The 21,723-nt window shown below is 40.1% G+C and overlaps 1 protein-coding gene across 1 annotated transcript in view; it reads left to right on the top strand.

Moving 5' to 3' along the window:
- The window catches only part of LOC126234502 (uncharacterized), a 115,963-nt gene that overhangs the window by 45,265 nt on the left and 48,975 nt on the right, over positions 1–21,723 (top strand). Inside the window, exon 3 of the mRNA XM_049943196.1 lies at positions 11,703–11,868. Within this exon, the coding sequence (XP_049799153.1) occupies positions 11,703–11,868 (166 nt within the window). The remainder of the gene's footprint in view (positions 1–11,702; positions 11,869–21,723) is intronic.

The raw sequence follows: 21,723 nt of genomic DNA, 5'->3' as shown, positions 1-21,723 counted from the left end.
TAGTAGATGGAAACATGGTTTGTGATCTCTCCCAAAGGTAGTGAAACAGAGACTGGTGGAACAAATGGGCAGCTCCAGGTGGTTGCTAAGTAGAGAGATCACATAGCGAACAGCTGGCCATAAAAAAGTCTATAACACAGCAAAGGTTTTCATACAGCATGATAAACCTGTCCAGTGAATAACACAAGGCTGAACTCTGACTTATAGTATGGTGCAATAGCTGAAGCTTTATAGACTGTGAGATAGTGCCTGAGGTGCCTCCAGCCACAGTATTTGTAAACTGTATCATGCCAGCAGCTATGTACCCCTCATACATTGGTTGTACCGCCCATTACACTTACTGGTTGGACAACCTGAGTATTACTGATGGTATACTGATACTGATACTCTGGCTGGGTGAGGAATGCAAATTGTTATCAGACATAGAGCCCATTTCCCTGGAGTAGCATCCTTGACTAGTCATAAAAATGTTCCGAGTCCCAGGCTCGAACCCGGCCACTGCTTCAATTTAGAATAAAAACTGTCAGTAGTGGTAGCAGAAGATTTCTGGTATAAAAAGATCACCCTCATTCTCCCAGTGACCACGCCAGAGAGGGTGGAGGAGCGGACAGAGGTTCAGGGCACTCTCATACCCTTGGTTAGAGAAACTGCCCCCAAGAATCAGCAATGATCAATGGCATGAGGATACAGAAGGAAATGGAAACCATTGCATTAAAGACACATAATGTGTACCCAAGGGTGTGTACCCTTTAATTGAAAAAAAAATCATCATAATCTCTCCATTGGCTAAGGATTCCAGATTATTCCTCCATTTGGATCTCTGGGAGGGGACTGCGAAGGGAGTGTGACCTTGAGGAAAAGATGGAATAACCAATGATGGGATAACATGCTGCAAACCAGAGCATGGAATGTCAGAAGTTTGGATATAATAGGAAAACTAGAAAATTTGAAAAGGGAAATGCAAAAGCTCAGCTTACATATAGTGGGGGTCAGTGAAGTGAAATGGAAAGAAGGTAAGGATTTCTAGGCAGTATCAACAGCAGCAGAAAATTGTATAAAAGTAGTAGGATGAACAGGAAAGAAGGGCAGGGAGTGATATGCTGTGAACAGTTCAGTGACAGGATTGTCCTCATCAGACTGAACAGCAAACAATTACCAACCACAGTATTTTAGGAGTACATCCTACATTGCAAGCAGAAGATGAAGAAATAGAGAAACTATATGAGGATATTGAACAGATAATTCAGTATGTAAAGGAAGATGAAAATCTAATAATGAAGGCAGGTTGGAATGCAGTAGTAGGGGAAGGAATGACAGAAAGGATTATGGGACAATATGGGCTTGACAGTAGGAATGTGGGAGAAGAAAGACTGTGTTCTTCAACAAATTTCAGATGGTAATAGCAAATGTGCTGTTCAAGAATCACAAAAGGAGGATGCATACTTGGAGCAGACCCAGAGACGTGAGCAGATTCCAGCTGGGTTACATAATGGTCAGACAGAGATTCTGAAAACAGATTTTGGATTGTAAGGCTGAGGAAAGAAGTTGGATACTGAAGTACTGAGGAATGAAGAGATGGTGTTTGAAGTTCGCTAAGCATGGGGATACTGCTACAAGGAATACCGTAGTAGACAGTTCAGTTGAAGAGGAATGAATATACCTAAAAATGACAATCATAGATGCTGGACAGACAAACATACGTACAAGGAAGGTAACTGTGGAGAGACCTTGGGTAATAGAAGAAATGCTTCAAGCTGTAAAGATGTGAAGAAATCGAAAAAGAAATAATCATCAGGAGGATGGCTCAGCATATAGAAAAGTGAAAATAACTTATGGTGAAATTAAAAGCAGGAGTAGTAAGATTTAGAGTAGGCTCGCCAAACTGTGCCCCTGGGGTGCCAGCGCCCGCGGCCTGCGCCCCGGGCGAATACGTGTTCTCGCAGTGGCCGAGCCGTGTCGCTTAGCTGGCTGTGCGGACCGCCCGCCGCGCCTCGCCATGCCTCTGTACGCGTGCGTCGTACAAAACCATTGATACGACACAAACCGTTAGTCAACAGACGTAAGGCTACAATGGATCAAGATGGATGGTCAACAGCAGCAGACAAAATGAAAGAGCAGCGGCGCGTCCGAACTAGTTAAACCCGAGTGGGAAATTAATTTCCTTTGTACTGCCAAATGTTTAGTATGTCATCGGAACCTCATGTATTTAAAAAAGTACTCGATTGAACGGCACTTTAATACCTGTCACAAATATCAGTTCGAAAATTTGTCAAGAGGAACGCCAGTCAAAGCTTGAAGAACTGAAAGAAAATTTCAAGCAGCATTACAGTGAAGTGTTTCCTAAAGATGATCAATAAAACTATATTTTATAATGTGATATGTCACTTAGCAATGTGCCAGTTGTCGAATATCACATTGTCAGCACCAAGGAAGATTACTTTTCGGTTAGTTTTTATATTTGGGTTGCATTAAATCGCGTCGCACAGACATAATTAAGAAAAAGTTTCAGGTGCGTTATTTTTTGTCACTTTCTGAAAAGCCGTCGCAAACGCTCTCTCGGGCAGCAAAGTGTTATTAAGAGTCATTCTTTGTTTTTGTATATTTGTGTTTTTATGGACGGCAAAACATATGTTGTAGTTTGATCTATGTTTTCAATTAATTAAATCGCAAATATTCCAACAGATATAAAATTATTTTACGACCACATCTTGCTGTCCTTGCTAGCGTCTAAGGCCGCTTTTCAGAGGAGCTGGGGGAGAGCGCACCTAAAACCAATATTTTTTGTTACTTTTTTTATTTGAGTTTCAATGAATGTAACAATTAATTGTTAAAATGATAAAAGTGTTTTAAAAAACAGGATTGTACAAAATTAATTGTATGTTCTTTTTTTGCCGTGGTAGGAGCAGGAAACAGGTGGGCAAAATTTGCACGCAAGTTACAAATGCTCGCTGAGAATTGCGAAAGCAGGGAAACCCTTTTCGGCTGGGAATCTCATCAAGGAATGCCTGGTCGACCCGGTGGCTTGCATTTGTCCAACAGACCTCACGGAAAATTTTGAAAAACTAGCTCTTTCGCCTCAAACTGTTGCTTGCCGAGTCGAAGATATGCCCTCAGATATGGAGCAGCAATTAATGGAGAGAACGGCAAACTTCATTTTCTATCGCTCTTGATGAGTCCGCGGACTTTGCGGGAAGAATTTCTCGACCTTATACCATTAAAAGACATAATCACGGTTTGGATGTTTTTCTAGCCGTGAAAAACGTGTTCGAGTCAGTTGGTTTAAAATGGGAGCGCCTGGCCAGTGTAACAACGGATGGAGCCCCTGCACTACGAGGGATACGCACTCGCTGTTCCTTATTTGCGGCAGCCCATTGTCTGATACATCAGGAGGCACTTTGTGGAAGATTGTCAACATAAAAAATGTTATGGACACAGTTCTTCGAACGGATAATTATCTTCGATCGCATGGACTCAAACATCGCCAGTTAAAAGAATTTCTGGCTGATATCGAAGCGGAATACCAGGACATCCCCTACCACGCCGAAGTAAGATGGCTGACCAGAGGAAAAGTGCTTCATCGGTTTTTCTCCTTGAGGGGCGAAATAAATACTTTTTTGGAAATGAAAGGACGTCCAGAAGAGTTACTTTGTGATCCTAAGTGGGTGGCGAATTTGGCTTCTTTGAGTGACCTTACTTGTCATTTAAATACTTTGAACATTTCACTCCAGGGCGAAAATCACTCTGTTGTTGATTTAGTGCATATGTTTCAAGCATTTAAAAAAAAAACTTATTTTGTGGGAAAAACAGTTGCGCGAGAAAAATTGTGGACACTTCCCTGCACTACACACCGCTAAAGAAGATGTGGATTTTTCAGATTATGTTCAAATCATTTGCGAATTACAAGAACAGTTTGAAAACAAATTTTTGGAGATAAGTGAGCTTCAACCGGCCTTAGGTATATTTGTTAGCCCGTTTTCCCTTCGGGCAGAGAACGTCTCACAAGTGCTTCAACTAGAGCTGATTGACCTGCAGTGCGATAACCGCCTGAAGGACCGCTTTCTTATGTGTAAAACTCTGGATGACTTTTACAGCTGTCTTCCACGAGAGAAATACCGTCTTTTGCCCTAGCACGCGGCCAAAGTTCTCTCAGTGTTTGGTTCCACGTATATTTGTGAGCGCTTGTTCTCTTTTAAAGCTTGCTAAAGCTAAGAACCGTTCATTACTTGTCGATAAAAATTTGACTAATTCTTTGAGGTGAGCAGTATCTCGGAATGTTGTACCAAACCTAGACAGAATCGTTTCCTGGAAAAAGAAAAACGTGTAAAATGTTAATTGTTTTCTTTAACAATGTTGACTTTAAGAATTAAATAGCTTTAAAACCTTAATTTTTTAAATTATTTTCAAACTTGATCAGTTAAAACTATTATGTACAAGACAGCAAACGAAGCATCCGATTTTTAAACTCTGAAGAGGGATACAAAAAGCTGTAGCATGAAGTACAACAGAAAATATTTACTTGTAACTATTAACAGTAAGAATGAGACTCTATATCCCTTACATAAAATTATTTCTAAAATAGAATATTTATGACTAGTTCATTTAAGAAACTGATATATTTTGCGGAAGACGCCTATGGTACATATGTCGAGTGTGCATGTGCTGTACTAATAGAATCAACCTGTGGGTCAGAAAACTACTAAGTTATTCTTCGATTCTTGTTTTGGATATTGTTTCCATAGCTTTGCGTAGTAATTCTGTCACAAGAACACTAGTTGTTACCTAAACAGTAAATGGTTTGCTTGTTTTACTGCTCATGGACCTCTTTTATAGAGGTGCGATTCCTCTGTTATTTTGTTTACGTTGGATCTGACCACGGGACAGTCCAGCGCAGAGCAGTGCTGTGCGGTTTCACTCGCTCCGCAGCTGTCTTTCTCGCTCCCATGACGACAGTAGCGACACACTGTCGCGGACGGGGCGCTGAACTACACTGCCTTGTGCCCGTGGGCCCCGGACGCGCCCGCGGGGCGCAATTCTTGAATGGCGGGCGCAATTCTTGGATGAGCAGGATGGGAATTCCACTGTTAAACATAGCAGAGAAAATGAATAGCTAAAAAAAATTACGCTGAAGGCTTTTATGAAGGGGAAGATTTGTCTGGTGACATGATAGAAGAAGAAGTTGGAATCGATATGGAAGACATATGAAATTCATTATTAGAGTCAGAATTTAAGGGATCTCTGGAGACTCTAAGAGTAAATTAGGCAGAAGGGATAGATAACATTCCATTGGAATTTCTAAAATCATTGGAGGAAATGGCACCCAAATGACTATTCAGGTTGGTGTGTAGAATCTATGAGACTGGTGACATACCATCAGACTTTCAGAATAATACCATCCACACAATTCCCCAGATAGCAAGGGCAGATAAGTGTAAGAAATATTGCACAAACAGCTTAACAGTTCATGCAAGCTGACAAGACTAATATACAGAACAATGGAAAATAAAAACTGAGGATCTGTCAGATGGCAATCAGTTTGGTTTTAGGAAAGCTCTTGATAATGGAAGCAAGATGGAAGAAAAATCTATAAAGTGGAGCAAAATAATTGAAATTTCAAAAATAATCGGAATAAACTATAGGGAAAGATGGGTAATATACAATACGTACAATGAACCAAGAGGGAACAATAAGCCTGAAAGACCAAGAACAAAGTGCTCTGATTAAAAATGTCGTAAGACAGAGATGCGGTCTTTTGCACTTACTGTTCAGTCTATACAGGGTGTTTCAAAACTGATGGTCAATATTCAGGGATATGACAGGAATGATCATTCAAAATCTAAAAAGTCATGTTGACATGGGCTCTAAAACGCTTACCTTCAGGACTATGAGCAATTCTTGATCTTCGATGCTGTGAAACAAATCTCTTCTACTGCACACTCTTTGTTTTCCATATTTTGGGAAGTGATAATATGGATCAAAACAAGAAAAAATGTCCAATAAACATGTGCTCTTAAATGCCTACCTTAAAAGTTATGAGCACTTGTTCATTAGAAGAATTGTGTTTCAAAGTAGCGAAGATGAGAAAGTGCCCATAGCTCTAAAGGTATGCATTTTAGAACACATGTTTACTGGACTTTTTTTCTTGTTTTGGTCCATACTATCACTTCCCAAAACATGGAAAGCAAAGAGCTTGCAGTAGAAGAGATTTGTTTCACAGTATCAAAGATCAATTGCTCATAGTCCTTAAGGTAAGAGTTTTAGACCCCATGTTCACTTGACTTTTTTATTTTGAATGATCATTCCTGTCATATCCCTAAATATTGACCAACAGTTTTGAAACACCCTGTATTATGAAGAAGCAATGACGGAAATGAAAGTAAAGTTCAGCGGTGTTGGGTGAAAGGGTATCAATGATAAGATTCACTGATGACATCGCTATCCTCAGTGAAAATGAAGAAGGATTACAGGTTATGTTGAATGGAATGGACAGTCTAATGTGCATAGAATATGGATTGAGGATAAACCATAAAAAGACAAAAATAATGTGAAGTAGTAGAAACGAGAATAGTGGGAAACTTAACATCAAAATTGGTGATCACGAGGTAGATGAAATTAAGGAATTCAGCTGCCTTGGAAGCAAAATAACCCATGATGGTTGAAGCAAGTAGGAGATAAAGAGCAGACTAGCAGAGGCAAAGAGTGATTCCTGGCCAAGAATAGTCAGTTGGAATCAAACAGAGGTCTTAACATCAGGACAAAATTTCTGAGAATGTATGTTTGAAGCACAGCATTGTATGATAGTAAATCATGGACATTGGGAAAACCAAAGCATCTGAGATGTGATGCTACAGAAGAATGACAGTTTAGATTAGATTAAATTTACTTTCATTCCAATTGATCCGTAGTGAGGTGGTCCTCCAGGATGTAGAACATGTCAGAAAAACAACAATACATGACAAATATTTACAACTAAAACAAATAAGCTAACGTACCATTTCACAGGTCCCAAGTGGAATGATCATCATTTTTTAATGTAAGAAGGGACAGGTTCATAGGACATGTTTTAAGACATCAGAGAATAAATAACCTGCATCATCCTAGTGGGAGCTGTTAGTACAGGAGAGTAACTTTTGGTGGGCCATGTCAACACAGTAAGAAGACTGATAACAAGAAAAAGGCAAATACTAAACCACTACACCTTTAGTCAGCATGTGGGGTCAAAAATTGCCAGATTTGCGCCTGGCCCACCCAGTAGGATGGGAGTATGCTACAATCTTCACTGAAGTGTTCAGTGGCATTTCTACATGTTGATAGACCATGTCAGGTACCAGTGCCAGTGCTGTGGATAATAGCACTGGTTTAGCATATATCTCAGAGGAAGCACATGGTCCTGCTTCTAGGGACTGCTGGCAGCAATTTCACCTCTCTGAACACCTCTATCCTTTAAGTCTGACTGACAGCTTTTCTGGTTTGTGGAGAAGGTCTTCGATGGGAGCTAGAGATGGCCTCCATTGGCTCCAACTATGATCATTGTTGATCCCCTTTGGTTGCTGGGAACTTGTGTGGAGATTATAATGTTCAAACATTCATCACCCCCCCCCCCCCATTCCAATTGCAGAAAATGGAACCTTGGTTCAAGCTAGGATTCCAGTCAAAGATGTGAGCCCACACATGGGAACTGTACAATAATATGCTGTGTGCATGAGAGATGGGGCTGTTGGTCTAAGAACAGCAGTTTGAGGAAAGTTTGGGGTGTGCATTCATGTAGCACTTCAGCTGGACTCCATCTGTCGACAGATGTGGACCTATATGTTGCAAGCAAGCTCAAGAATACCTTCTGGGAAGTAGCTGTCCTCATAATTATGTGCATAAAGATTTTAAATGTCCTGAGCAACCAGTCTAATTCAAAATTTGACACTATGTAGAACAGAGCTGTGGTCATGTTCTCTGTCTTGTTATGTTTGATGAATTCTTGGGCTAAGATGCCTTAAACTGAAGGCTGTTGACAGAAAAGCCTCAATTGCAAATAGGGTAGCCAGGGAATGGATGGCTGGTGCTGTCATAGTAGTGACCATTTGTGATATGTATGGGAAGTTATGGAGGACGTCAAAAACTAGCAACCACATTGCTCTCTGGAACAATCTGGCAAAATTAACACATACTACTTGCTAGAGGTGCTTGGGGCAGCACTAGGGTTAAAATATTGCACCATGGCTGCATGGTAGTGGGTGCAGACCTTGCAATTCTGGACCATTTGTGACATCAAAAACAGTTTGGTAAATGGTGTTAGTGACTTTAACTGCACATACTACAAGTTGCTGCGTGCAAAAGCTTGAGTTTGCCTTGGTGGAGCACGAATAGTATGGCAGGCCAACATTCAGAGTCATCTGTGGGTAATTAGAAGACATGTTAGTTACGTTAAGGTGATGTTGCAATGAAAAATACATCTATAACATGAGGTCTGTGTCCATAGGTTGATGTTTTAGATTAGATTAGATTAGATTAGTTTTTCGTTCCATAGATCCATGCTGCGGAGATCGGATGTGGAACATGTCAATTTGTTTTTTTGTTTTTTTTTTTTTAACTGAAATAACAATACTAATAGTATGAATATATACAATACATCATTTGTTTCTATTAAAAAATTCGTCAATGGAGTAGAAGGAGTTGGCCAAAGTAGTGGACCCCTTTTTGAACTAAAGTAAGTGCTTTTAAGTCCTTGTGCAGATCATTTTTGTTCCTGGTATTGTATGTATGAACTGAGCTGTTTGTTGGAAAAAGAGATATATTATTTAGGACAAATTTCATTAAGGAGTAAATACTGAGAAGCAGTAGTTGGTATACCCAGTTATTTGAAGAGGTTTCTACAGGACGTCCGTGAATTTAGTCCACAAATAACACGTATTACAAGCTTTTGGACTCTGAAAATTTTTGTTTGACTTGAAGAGTTACCCCAAAATATTATACCATATGACATTATGGAATGAAAGTAGGCAAAGATGCAAGCTTTTTCATTTTTATGTCGCCTATGTCTGCTAACATTTGAATTGCAAATACAGATTTGTTAAGGCGTTATGGGCAACCTTGCTATCAGGAACTTCTGTGGTGGCTAAATAATGAATCATTGTTATTTTATCCTTAAAAAAGTACTTAACATGGCTGTATTATTGGAACTAAAAACAATCTCTTTAAAAATTTAGAAGTTTAACATTAGTACAGACAGGAATCTGATACATTTGTTTACATGCTGTCGACAACCTGCCAAAGCATGTTAAATGCGTTGAGGGGGACACAGTGGGTTCTAAACACAATTAGAGAACTTTCTATTTATCAACATGTTCTTGTATAGTGAAGAGTATTTTCATACAAATTCCTTAAAAGTTATCTTCTTGATTGTAATACAATTTACATGAGAATTTTATAGTTATAACCAGTAATAATTTCAAGTCACTTGAAAAACATATGTTTTCTTAGTTTTTTTCTACATCCTTGAAACTCTGGTACATGTACCTATGGAATTGATACATATATTGTAACAGTGTTTTATCCATCACTATTCATAATGACTATATTTTAAAACTATTCTCTTTCCTTTTGATTACATTTACTGTTTATATTGTCTATCACATAACACTGATATTCCTGTAGAAATATGGGATAAGTAAATATTTCCTTGTCTTCCATAAATACTGTCAAATAGTTCTGTTGAGAATATCTCAGGCAGACTTCTAAGCAAATTTTAATGAAGTTGAGATATGCTGCAATTATAAATGAGAGTTAAAGTTTATTCCTTGTGATACATCAAAAATATGAGAAGTCTTCTCCTTCATGGCCTGTTATGTGTCAGTGTAAATAAATACATCTTTATTGATGTGTCAGTAGCGATGAGTTTTATATACACTCCTGGAAATGGAAAAAAGAACACATTGACACCGGTGTGTCAGACCCACCATACTTGCTCCGGACACTGCGAGAGGGCTGTACAAGCAATGATCACACGCACGGCACAGCGGACACACCAGGGACCGCGGTGTTGGCCGTCGAATGGCGCTAGCTGCGCAGCATTTGTGCACCGCCGCCGTCAGTGTCAGCCAGTTTGCCGTGGCATACGGAGCTCCATCGCAGTCTTTAACACTGGTAGCATGCCGCGACAGCGTGGACGTGAACCGTATGTGCAGTTGACGGACTTTGAGCGAGGGCGTATAGTGGGCATGCGGGAGGCCGGGTGGACGTACCGCCGAATTGCTCAACACGTGGGGCGTGAGGTCTCCACAGTACATCGATGTTGTCGCCAGTGGTCGGCGGAAGGTGCACGTGCCCGTCGACCTGGGACCGGACCGCAGCGACGCACGGATGCACGCCAAGACCGTAGGATCCTACGCAGTGCCGTAGGGGACCGCACCGCCACTTCCCAGCAAATTAGGGACACTGTTGCTCCCGGGGTATCGGCGAGGACCATTCGCAACCGTCTTCATGAAGCTGGGCTACGGTCCCGCACACCGTTAGGCCGTCTTCCGCTCACGCCCCAACATCATGCAGCCCGCCTCCAGTGGTGTCGCGACAGGCGTGAATGGAGGGACGAATGGAGACGTGTCGTCTTCAGCGATGAGAGTCGCTTCTGCCTTGGTGCCAATGATGGTCGTATGCGTGTTTGGCGCCGTGCAGGTGAGCGCCACAATCAGGATTGCATACGACCGAGGCACACAGGGCCAACACCCGGCATCATGGTGTGGGGAGCGATCTCCTACACTGGCCGTACACCACTGGTGATCGTCGAGGGGACACTGAATAGTGCACGGTAGATCCAAACCGTCATCGAACCCATCGTTCTACCATTCCTAGACCGGCAAGGGAACTTGCTGTTCCAACAGGACAATGCACGTCCGCATGTATCCCGTGCCACCCAACGTGCTCTAGAAGGTGTAAGTCAACTACCCTGGCCAGCAAGATCTCCGGATCTGTCCCCCATTGAGCATGTTTGGGACTGGATGAAGCGTCGTCTCACGCGGTCTGCACGTCCAGCACGAACGCTGGTCCAACTGAGGCGCCAGGTGGAAATGGCATGGCAAGCCGTTCCACAGGACTACATCCAGCATCTCTACGATCGTCTCCATGGGAGAATAGCAGCCTGCATTGCTGCGAAAGGTGGATATACACTGTACTAGTGCCGACATTGTGCATGCTCTGTTGCCTGTGTCTATGTGCCTGTGGTTCTGTCAGTGTGATCATGTGATGTATCTGACCCCAGGAATGTGTCAATAAAGTTTCCCCTTCCTGGGACAATGAATTCACGGTGTTCTTATTTCAATTTCCAGGAGTGTATTATAAAACAGAGAATCTTGATTTTTATCAGAAGATACAACCATTCATTTCTATATTTTTATCTTTACAGTGACTCATACATTTTACATCCATTAATTTTGGTCAACACAGAATCATTTCTCATTTGAATACAGAGTTTCTTTGTTACTTCTCAGTAATTAGCAGCGTACTATCTTTTAAAAGGATCAGGTAAATACATTGCTACCCATGTAGGTCATATACATGTAAAGATAAGGCTGTAGAGACATTATGTTGTAATAGAGAAAGACCTACACTTAACGGCCATATTCCAGAATATTGCTACATTGATGTAATTTTTATGACTTCAGCAAACTTTTTATTTATGTAAAAAATCTGATAAAAACATTTGTGTCTGTACACAGGGGAACAAAATTACGCCTGGACAAGTGGACGGAAATGTGACTTCCAAGGATGCAATCGAACTGATCTGCTTCCTATAGATATTAATGGTTGGTATTGGGCAGGCACTTTGCAGAAAATACCACCTACAACAGATAGGTTTAATACTGACTGGAGCGATGATGGTGGGTATGTAAGACACATTATATCTTTTTGTATATAGATATCCTTAATCAATTCAAGTTTTTTCTAAATTTGCTTTCAAGCAACCTGTGATGTGTATTCCTTTGATAAATAAAGTATTAGTTCTTATTTAGATCTGATGTCAATTTTTTGACACTACCAAGATTTATGATTTTCTTTATGTATGAGAGCCGCACCTGTAACTAAATGAAAGATTTTAATATTTCCCATATGTCTTTTTGGTTTCCAAATCAGTCTCAGTGGCAGATTTTTGTGACGTTTTCCACATCTCTGCTACATTGGAGAGATCTGTGGTAGGCTATTACAGTCGAGCAAGTTATTTGTTGATTATTGGGCATGCATATTTCAATGTTTTGTAATTTAAGTTATCAACAGAATCATCAACACTAATTATTAGTCAGTTTTGACTCATGTGGAATGTGCATGCCATTGTTTGAAGCACATGCTACTGGACTTAACAGTTAGATAAAGCAACAATAAAACCACCCTCACTTGTCACTCATTTTTGAAAATCATAGAATAATTAGAATTTATGCTGAACTACCACAGGCAAGCCAATTTCTTACAGCTGCAAGTATGTGAGAGTGGATGGGATGTAAATTTGACTTCTGGTTTTAAATTTTTTATTTTCTGTTACAACATAATGTAGTGTACATCACTTTCCTACATAATCTCTTGATTTAGAAATACACTTAATCCTGCCTATTGGGAACTTCTTGGGTTTTAAATTTTTTTATTTCCTATTACAACATAATATAGTGTTCATCACTTTTCTGCATGAACTTTGATGTAGAAATACACGTAACCCTACCGATTGGGGACTTCTTGAAGTCAACATCATAAAAAGAGTGGCATTGTGTCACCAGGCAGTTGCACCCTAAGTCTTCCACAGTTGTGTCATCAAAACATTTGTCTCCTAGTGCTTTCAGTATTGTCCATAGAGGTGAAAATCACAGGAAAACAGGTCTGGATTATAAGGAGGGTGCTCGAGTAGTGTCCATCTCTTTTCTTCTAATTTCTCATGAGTGAGAGCTGCAGTGAGAGGTGTGGACATTATTGTGAAGCAGAACAACTTTTCTTGTTGGTAGGTCACATCGTTTACTGTGATAAGCAACTTTAACCTCACTCAAAAGGCCACAGTAATATGCTACACTGATGGTGCAGCACTCATGTGAAAAATAAATATGGGAAATGCCACACTGGTTAAAAAATCACGGTTGCAAGTACCTTTCCAGCCAACAATCAACTCTTGGCCTTCACTGGGATTACATCATGTTTCCTTCTTCACTCTTTATGGGATTATTTTGACGTGAGCATGTAATGGTATACCCATGTTTCATCACAGGTCATAATGTGATTTAAAAATGCTTCTCCTGCAGCTGCAAATACTGCTTATTGCCTCCACTAATGCCGGCCACTGTGGCCGAGCGGTTCTAGGCACCTCAGTCCAGAACCGCGCTGCTGCTACGGTCATAGGTTCGAGTCCTGTCTCGTGCATGGAGCTGTGTGATGTCCTTAGGTTAGTTAGATTTAAGTAGTTGTAAGTCTAGGGACTGATGACCTCAGATGTTAAGTCCCATAGTGCTTAGAGCCATTTGAACCTCCACTAACTTGCAAACATTTCAACATCTGTTCTTCAGCTAAAAGTCAAAGGACCCACTAAGGACATTCTTTATGGTGATTTGACAATTTCCATTGATTTCACACATTCATGAGTAAGAAATTTGATGAAGGTGTGTTGAGCAATCTTACAGTGCACCGGTTGCTGAGACATCATGAAAAGTACTAATATATGAATCTGCAAAGGCCAACTGCATGCTATCCCCACTCATGACTTGCCTAACCACACCACAGAAGCTGATGCCCCCTCTCTTCTACTATGTGCCTTCAGAATGTAAAGTCTAATTTAGATTTGATCCAGCCTCAATGCATAGTTTATAATCCTTTATAAACGAAAAGATATTGAAGAGAATATGGGTGACAAACCTTTCCAGTTTTGCAGAAGGGTTTTACGTTTATGAAGCTAGGAAGCTACTATATTTGTTGTATATTGATAGGTGCACTTTAGTCAAACCATTTTTGTGTGGTGATTGATTTGTTATACTATCCAGCTTGAGGAGCTAACTTACATTTATCATATTTTTTGGGTGTAAATAATCCACTCAAGTTCAGAAACTTTTAATGAGACAGTGTGATTAAAACAGTGCACTCCAAGTGTGGTATTTGTGATGAATAATAAAAAAAATACAAGTATTAGATGTATCAAACGCAAGAATGTAATTTATGTATATCATAACTGCTTTTATTTCCATATGAGTAATCAGTTCTGGACCACAGCTAGACTGATAATGGTTATCCCTTACAAATTGACTTAATACCTTACTGACTTTAAATAAAAAATACAAATTTTTCCATCCTCTAATTAATAAATAAAAACAATAAAATGCCATTTCTTTAATGATAACCTCTGGGTTGCTCTGTGGGTGTTAAATGTTAATAACTTTGAGACAAACAGAATACTAGCAGATGGATTTTTACTCTACCAGGCAGTCAGCACAAATGACAATGATTGTTCATCATCATTTATTCTCATGATCAAAACCTTGAGTATCTTTCCAATATTGTGGAGATACCCCCCATCATGCACCATGTACTGGCTTGTGGAGTACATATGTAGCTGTAAATGTATAACAGAAACAGACAAATCTGACGAGGCACAAAAGTGAAAATTCAATTTAATTAATATTACAGAAGCAAGAACATATGGGAATGCCACTCAAGGCTTTGATCATGAGAATAAATGATGAAGAAGGATAATAGTCATTGCTGCTGATTGCCTGGTAGAGTAAAAATTCATGTGTTAGTATTGTGCTCGTCTCAAAGTGATTAATATTGTAATACCCAGGAAAGCAACTCTGAGACAACTGTTAATATACATGGCATTTTAATGTCTTTAAATGTTAGTTAGTGGATGAAAACAGTAGTATCTTTTGTTTAAAGTCAGTAAGGTATTAATTGTACCACTATTGGTCCACCTCACAAACAGAGCAAGGAAAGGTGTTCCTTTGACTCATAATGTTTACAGCCCATTGGTCGTGTTTCTAACCCGCTGACTATTCACTGATGTCAGTAACACTTTGTGCCACCAATAAGCAGAGATCCCTCCTGCAACCATAACGGCATTCTGAGAGGTTACTGGAGTATCACTTTCCAGTAAGATGCTATCTTTCCTTGTCTTCAGGGGCACATGACAAGCATCTCATTGCGGTGATCAGATCTGACCGTTTCTCTAGCCTTCAAGGCATTCATAGGAATCATTCCCAGTTTTGACTATATCATTCTGCTTACTGATGACTATATACAATTTGAAACAATGGTGCAGTATAAGTTACTCATTGCAGATAGATCTATAAAAAGTACTGAAAGAGACAAAATGCTCAAGAAGGTCAGATGAAACCTTCCAGAAATCCACATTAGCATTCAGTGGATTGTCTTTTTTGGTTATAACAGTGTTCTCACATGGTAATGTTAAAGTTTTTATTTTAATTGGTCTTCAACTTTCTCACTTCTCTATTTCTTTATTAATATTAATGAAACTGAATTTTCACTTTTGAGCTTCATGAGATTTGTCTGTTTTTGTTCTTTAACTAAATGTGCATACATACTCCACAAGTCAGCAAATGGGGTGTGGCGGAGGGTACCTTGCACCACTACTAGTCATTTCCTTTTCTGTTACACCCACAAATAGAATGAGGAAAAAACAAGTGTGTTATGTCTCTGTCAAGAGCCCTGATTTTTCTTATCTTATCTAATCTTCTCTTTGTGGTCCTTAAGTGAAATGTACATTGGTGGCAGTAGAATCATTCTGCAATCAGCTTCAAGTGCTGGTCCTCTGAATTTTCTCAATAGCATACCATGAAAAGAACATAGTCTTCCCTCCAGGGATTCCCACTTCATTTCATGAAGTGTTGCTGATATGTAGATAGAAGCTCTTCTGTCTCAAGGCAATTTATTTGAACTGAGAAAATGTTCAAGAATTTTGAATCGAACTGATATCAAGTATATTGGTCTGTAATTTTCTGAATCTATTCTTTTGCCTTTCTTATATACAGGAGTCATCTGTACTTTTATCCAGTCACTTGGAACTTTGCGCTGGGTGAGAGATTCATGATAAATGTGAGCTAAGTAAGGAGCCAATGCTGTAGAGCACTCCCTGTATAACTCAACTGGAATTCTATATAGACCCTTACAGCTGCTTCTCTGTGCCAGGGGTGCCTATTACTGTGTCCTCCATATGGAAGTCTGTACTATGGTCAAACAACAGTATGTTTATATGATCCTCCTGCTTGAAAGATTTCTTAAATGTGAGATGCTTGAAAAATTTCTTAAATGTGATATTTAAAACTTCAGCTTTCCTTTTGCTGTCTTTATTGTCACACCAGACCGGTAATTCAGTGACTGGATAGAAGATCCAGAATTTTCCCAAGTTCTTGGCAAGATCTTTTGCTAAGGTATTACAGTGGTAGTTGTTGTACGCTTTGCTCATCAGTCTTTTTGTAGACATACAAGTTTCTTTTAATTTTTGCCTGTTGTAATTTGAGCTTTATTTTTTGAACTGACAGTGCAACGGTCTCTGCTTCCTTAGCAGTTTCCAAATTTTGTTATTAAACCATGATGGGTGTTTTTCATCCTTAATCCGTTTAGTGGCCATGTGCTTTTGCAGGGTGTGAATTACAGTCATTTAAACTTTATCCAAAATTCCTCTACAACCATCATACGGGAACTAAATGATGTCCATTATGTGCTCTTCCTAACAAAAATGCTCTTCTAGCATTACTGATTAATTTATTAACTTTAACAACAATCATTATTATGATATCATGATCTCTAATGCCTGTTTTTATATTGATAAGTCCAGGCCTATTTGAAGCTACAAGGTCTAAAATATTTTGTTATCACCATTTTTTTGGAAGATTACTCTTCTCAGTTACAGAGTGCACTATTAAACTCCCCTTAATTTTAATTTCACTCATGTCATCCCATGTCTACATTATGTCTATTTGCTGTTACCTTGTGCAAGTCTTATTATTTTTAGTTTCTTTTACAGTATTTTCGCTCTATATCTGACATGTTTGAGTTCACTTTTCCTCATGATCATTCTATTTGTTCTCTCATAGGAGAATTGTACTTTCCAAATGTAAGCTATTTCCCATCACTGCTGGCCTTGCTAATTTTCTACATGATTGTAAATACTACTACTAAACTTTGGCATCATCATTCTAAACAAAAACAACATTGCTGTCAGGCAAGATATAAAGGCTATCATTGATCATAGTAGGCAAAAGTTGATCATCACTATGCACAGTGTGTGCAAAAAAACACAGGAAAGCCCTGCTGGAGAATGTGTAAAGAGTCCTAGTTTCAGCAATATGATGGGAAGCCTCTTATTTTAAATCTGGTGTCAGCACAATATATTTCAGCCACTTATGAATGCAGCTGCATCACTTTTCAAAGCATATTTCTAAAAAGAAATTGTAATGTGCACACCAAAGGTCATGTTAAGAAGCCACAGACAAGTCAAAATATGCTATAAAAAAGACATTAACAGAAGGTTGAATCCAAGATTTCAAGTAAAGCTGCCAAACTGAATCCACTGCCCCCTTATTAAAGCCATTGTAAAATTTGAAATAACTCATAAGACTATTCTGATGGAGACCATAAGTGTCATTCTCTTCTTGATGTACTACGACATTTGAGCTGTGACAGCACACTCCCAGATTAACACATTCCTTTCTTTTTATGTGTCTAGGTTAGAATATCATACTACCAAATCAAGACTTTGTCATTCTTAAAAATGCTGGTCAGGTATCAATATAGGTATATTTAAATCATTTGAGAACTTCATTACTCCGTGAGATATAATAATATGTCATCTACTCCTTAATCAAATACTATGCTTCTCATAAAGAACAAACCTGGTTTACTTGAAATTCACCAAGCAGCCATGCAATTGAGAAGAATTTTATTTTTCTACCAGTTTTGGCAATTCGTTGTGCCATCTTTAGGCCCCATATGCACCTCTCAAAAATGATCAATATTGGCATACTGGGACCATATGTTTCTGGATGTCATGAATTTTCAACTGCTTCCTTCAAAGACTTAGATGCAAGTTACAGTTGCAATTTGCAAGTTTGTTATAACTTCAAGTTGAACAAATATATTTCAAGGAAGACGCAATACATGATAGTCACAGATCAAGTAAACAGAGTAAGACGTGTGTACATATTTTAACAGTCAAATCATAACTGAGTCCAAGTCTGGCGGCTTAGGTGGCGCTGCTGCTGCATGGCTGGCAGACAGCACCGCACGTAGAAGATGCGCATAACTGCGTGGCGGCACTTTGAAAGATCAGCGAGTTACAACAAAGTTGCAGTCAAGTTTTTGAAGGAAGCACATGAGAATTAACTGCCGAAACTGGTAGTGAAAATAAAATAAAATAACGTCTCAATTGCACAGCTGTTTGGCAAATTTCATTGTTAAATATTTGACCAACTGCTGTCCCACATCCACAGTGGATCAGCTGAGAATCTGGTTTACTGTTATGTGGTTTTGTTTAATGAAATGAATTTCTAGTGTGAACAGATGCAAGGATTCCTCAGCTTGACTGTATGTCACACCAAGATAAAAGTACACTCCTGGAAATTGAAATAAGAACACCGTGAATTCATTGTCCCAGGAAGGGGAAACTTTATTGACACATTCCTGGGGTCAGATACATCACATGATCACACTGACAGAACCACAGGCACATAGACACAGGCAACAGAGCATGCACAATGTCGGCACTAGTACAGTGTATATCCACCTTTCGCAGCAATGCAGGCTGCTATTCTCCCATGGAGACGATCGTAGAGATGCTGGATGTAGTCCTGTGGAACGGCTTGCCATGCCATTTCCACCTGGCGCCTCAGTTGGACCAGCGTTCGTGCTGGACGTGCAGACCGCGTGAGACGACGCTTCATCCAGTCCCAAACATGCTCAATGGGGGACAGATCCGGAGATCTTGCTGGCCAGGGTAGTTGACTTACACCTTCTAGAGCACGTTGGGTGGCACGGGATACATGCGGACGTGCATTGTCCTGTTGGAACAGCAAGTTCCCTTGCTGGTCTAGGAATGGTAGAACGATGGGTTCAATGACGGTTTGGATGTACCGTGCACTATTCAGTGTCCCCTCGACGATCGCCAGTGGTGTACGGCCAGTGTAGGAGATCGCTCCCCACACCATGATGCCGGGTGTTGGCCCTGTGTGCCTCGGTCGTATGCAGTCCTGATTGTGGCGCTCACCTGCACGGCGCCAAACACGCATACGACCATCATTGGCACCAAGGCAGAAGCGACTCTCATCGCTGAAGACGACACGTCTCCATTCGTCCCTCCATTCACGCCTGTCGCGACACCACTGGAGGCGGGCTGCACGATGTTGGGGCGTGAGCGGAAGACGGCCTAACGGTGTGCGGGACCGTAGCCCAGCTTCATGGAGACGGTTGCGAATGGTCCTCGCCGATATCCCAGGAGCAACAGTGTCCCTAATTTGCCGGGAAGTGGCGGTGCGGTCCCCTACGGCACTGCGTAGGATCCTACGGTCTTGGCGTGCATCCGTGCGTCGCTGCGGTCCGGTCCCAGGTCGACGGGCACGTGCACCTTCCGCCGACCACTGGCGACAACATCGATGTACTGTGGAGACCTCACGCCCCACGTGTTGAGCAATTCGGCGGTACGTCCACCCGGCCTCCCGCATGCCCACTATACGCCCTCGCTCAAAGTCCGTCAACTGCACATACGGTTCACGTCCACACTGTCGCGGCATGCTACCAGTGTTAAAGACTGCGATGGAGCTCCGTATGCCACGGCAAACTGGCTGACACTGACGGCGGCGGTGCACAAATGCTGCACAGCTAGCGCCATTCGACGGCCAACACCGCGGTTCCTGGTGTGTCCGTTGTGCCGTGCGTGTGATCATTGCTTGTACAGCCCTCTCGCAGTGTCCGGAGCAAGTATGGTGGGTCTGACACACCGGTGTCAATGTGTTCTTTTTTCCATTTCCAGGAGTGTATTTTGTCTACATTGTTGTTCCATGATTCCCCCAAATCTAACCCTTACCTTCCTTTGTGTGAGACTTCCCACTTCAGTTTCTAAGTAATCTCAGTGATGCAACTTTTTCTTCTGTAGTCTCCGACTATATACCTAGCTGCCCTCTGTTTACTTGTTCTATGTACTTTGACAGGTATCTTTGCCGGAGATTCCATATCACTGCAGCACGTTATGTGTTCTTACTAGAGAATATAGGCTTCATCCAGTGTAATTGTGCTTGCAGCATTTAGAACCTTAACTAGTATATACAGAGATTTATATGCTTTGATTACTGCCTCAGATACATGTTGTACCTATGCAAGCTAGATATCTGCCACAACAATGAGACAACAAAACATTGGATGCTACAAGTAAAATTATAAAAGATCTCTATATAATATTTACAGAGATTGAAAGGGGCTGTGTATTACATGATCTGAAAACTATATAAATAGTTAGATGCTTGTTAGCTCTGTATCCAGTGGATATTACTTCAGGGGTGACGCAGAAACAGAAAGCCATTTTTGAGTCAATTATGATATCAAATTTCAACACAGGACACTCCAAGAAATCATGTAACATATAAAAAAATCTATCCAGAGAAGATGAATCACAATTATGAGGAAAAAAGCTTCTCTTCTCACTGATAATAAACACTAGAACTTTTGTTGCTACTTAGTACTGTTAATACAGTGACTGCTGATCAGTGTATGGCACACTACATGATTTGACAACATATTTCTTCCGATAATGGGGCCATAGTAATGGCAATCAGTGTGTTTAATGACTTTAAGCCAGATGGGTAATGAACACTCACAGACAGTTAAAATATACAGAGTTTATAAAGAAGTGTTGAGTATTTTGAGAGATGGTAGTAACCATCAAACCGAAAAAGAAAGTTTCAATAAACATGGCTTCTAAAACACATACCTTAAGAGCTATGATCAGTTGTTCATCTTCAATACTGTGAAATAGATTTCTTCTGCAGCAAGCATGTTGCTTTCTGTATTTTGGGAGGAGGTAGTATGGACAAAAACAAGAAGAAAATGTCTAGTAAACATTGGCTCTAAAATGCATACCTCAAGAGCTATGAGCACTTGTTCAGTAGAAGAGATGTCACTGACAGCAGTGAAGATGAACAAGTGTCGAGGGTCTTAAGGTATGCATTTTGAAGCCTATGTTTACGGGATGGTTTTCCTTGTTTTAAGGATTACCACCACTTCACAAAATATTTGACACTTTTTTAACACTGTGTGTAATAGCAATGTAATTACTTTTCGGTAAATAAAACTTTTAAGATGGCTCTCATATTGCATTTATTGATCAGAATAACTGATAGTTTGCAATACAACAAATGCTTATAAACAAATTCAAAAAGTGCTATTAATGACAATGACACGTGTGTCTCCATAAAGGAACAGTGTTCACTGCTTTAAATATTTAAGAAGATAGGGATCAATTTATACCAATGAAAACGTCAATTTTAGAGAGACACTTCATTCACAGCTACATAGAGATAATACTGCAGAGTGTTGTTCATTATTTCGAAGTTTTGTTCATAAATCATTGTTTCAAGGTCCATAACACAAGTGCTTGCCATGAAGCAGTCATTCACTTCTAAAATTTAGTATTATGTACATAATCTCATACCAATAATAAAATAAGTAAGTGGTTTTACCTTAATTAATATTCCTGATAATTTGAGTCAT

The sequence above is a fragment of the Schistocerca nitens genome, chromosome 2 (assembly GCF_023898315.1).
Source record: "Schistocerca nitens isolate TAMUIC-IGC-003100 chromosome 2, iqSchNite1.1, whole genome shotgun sequence".
NCBI classification, from domain to species: Eukaryota; Metazoa; Arthropoda; class Insecta; order Orthoptera; family Acrididae; genus Schistocerca; species Schistocerca nitens.
Note: the sequence above shows the minus strand (reverse complement) of the source record. Positions and strands in the feature narration are given on the sequence as shown.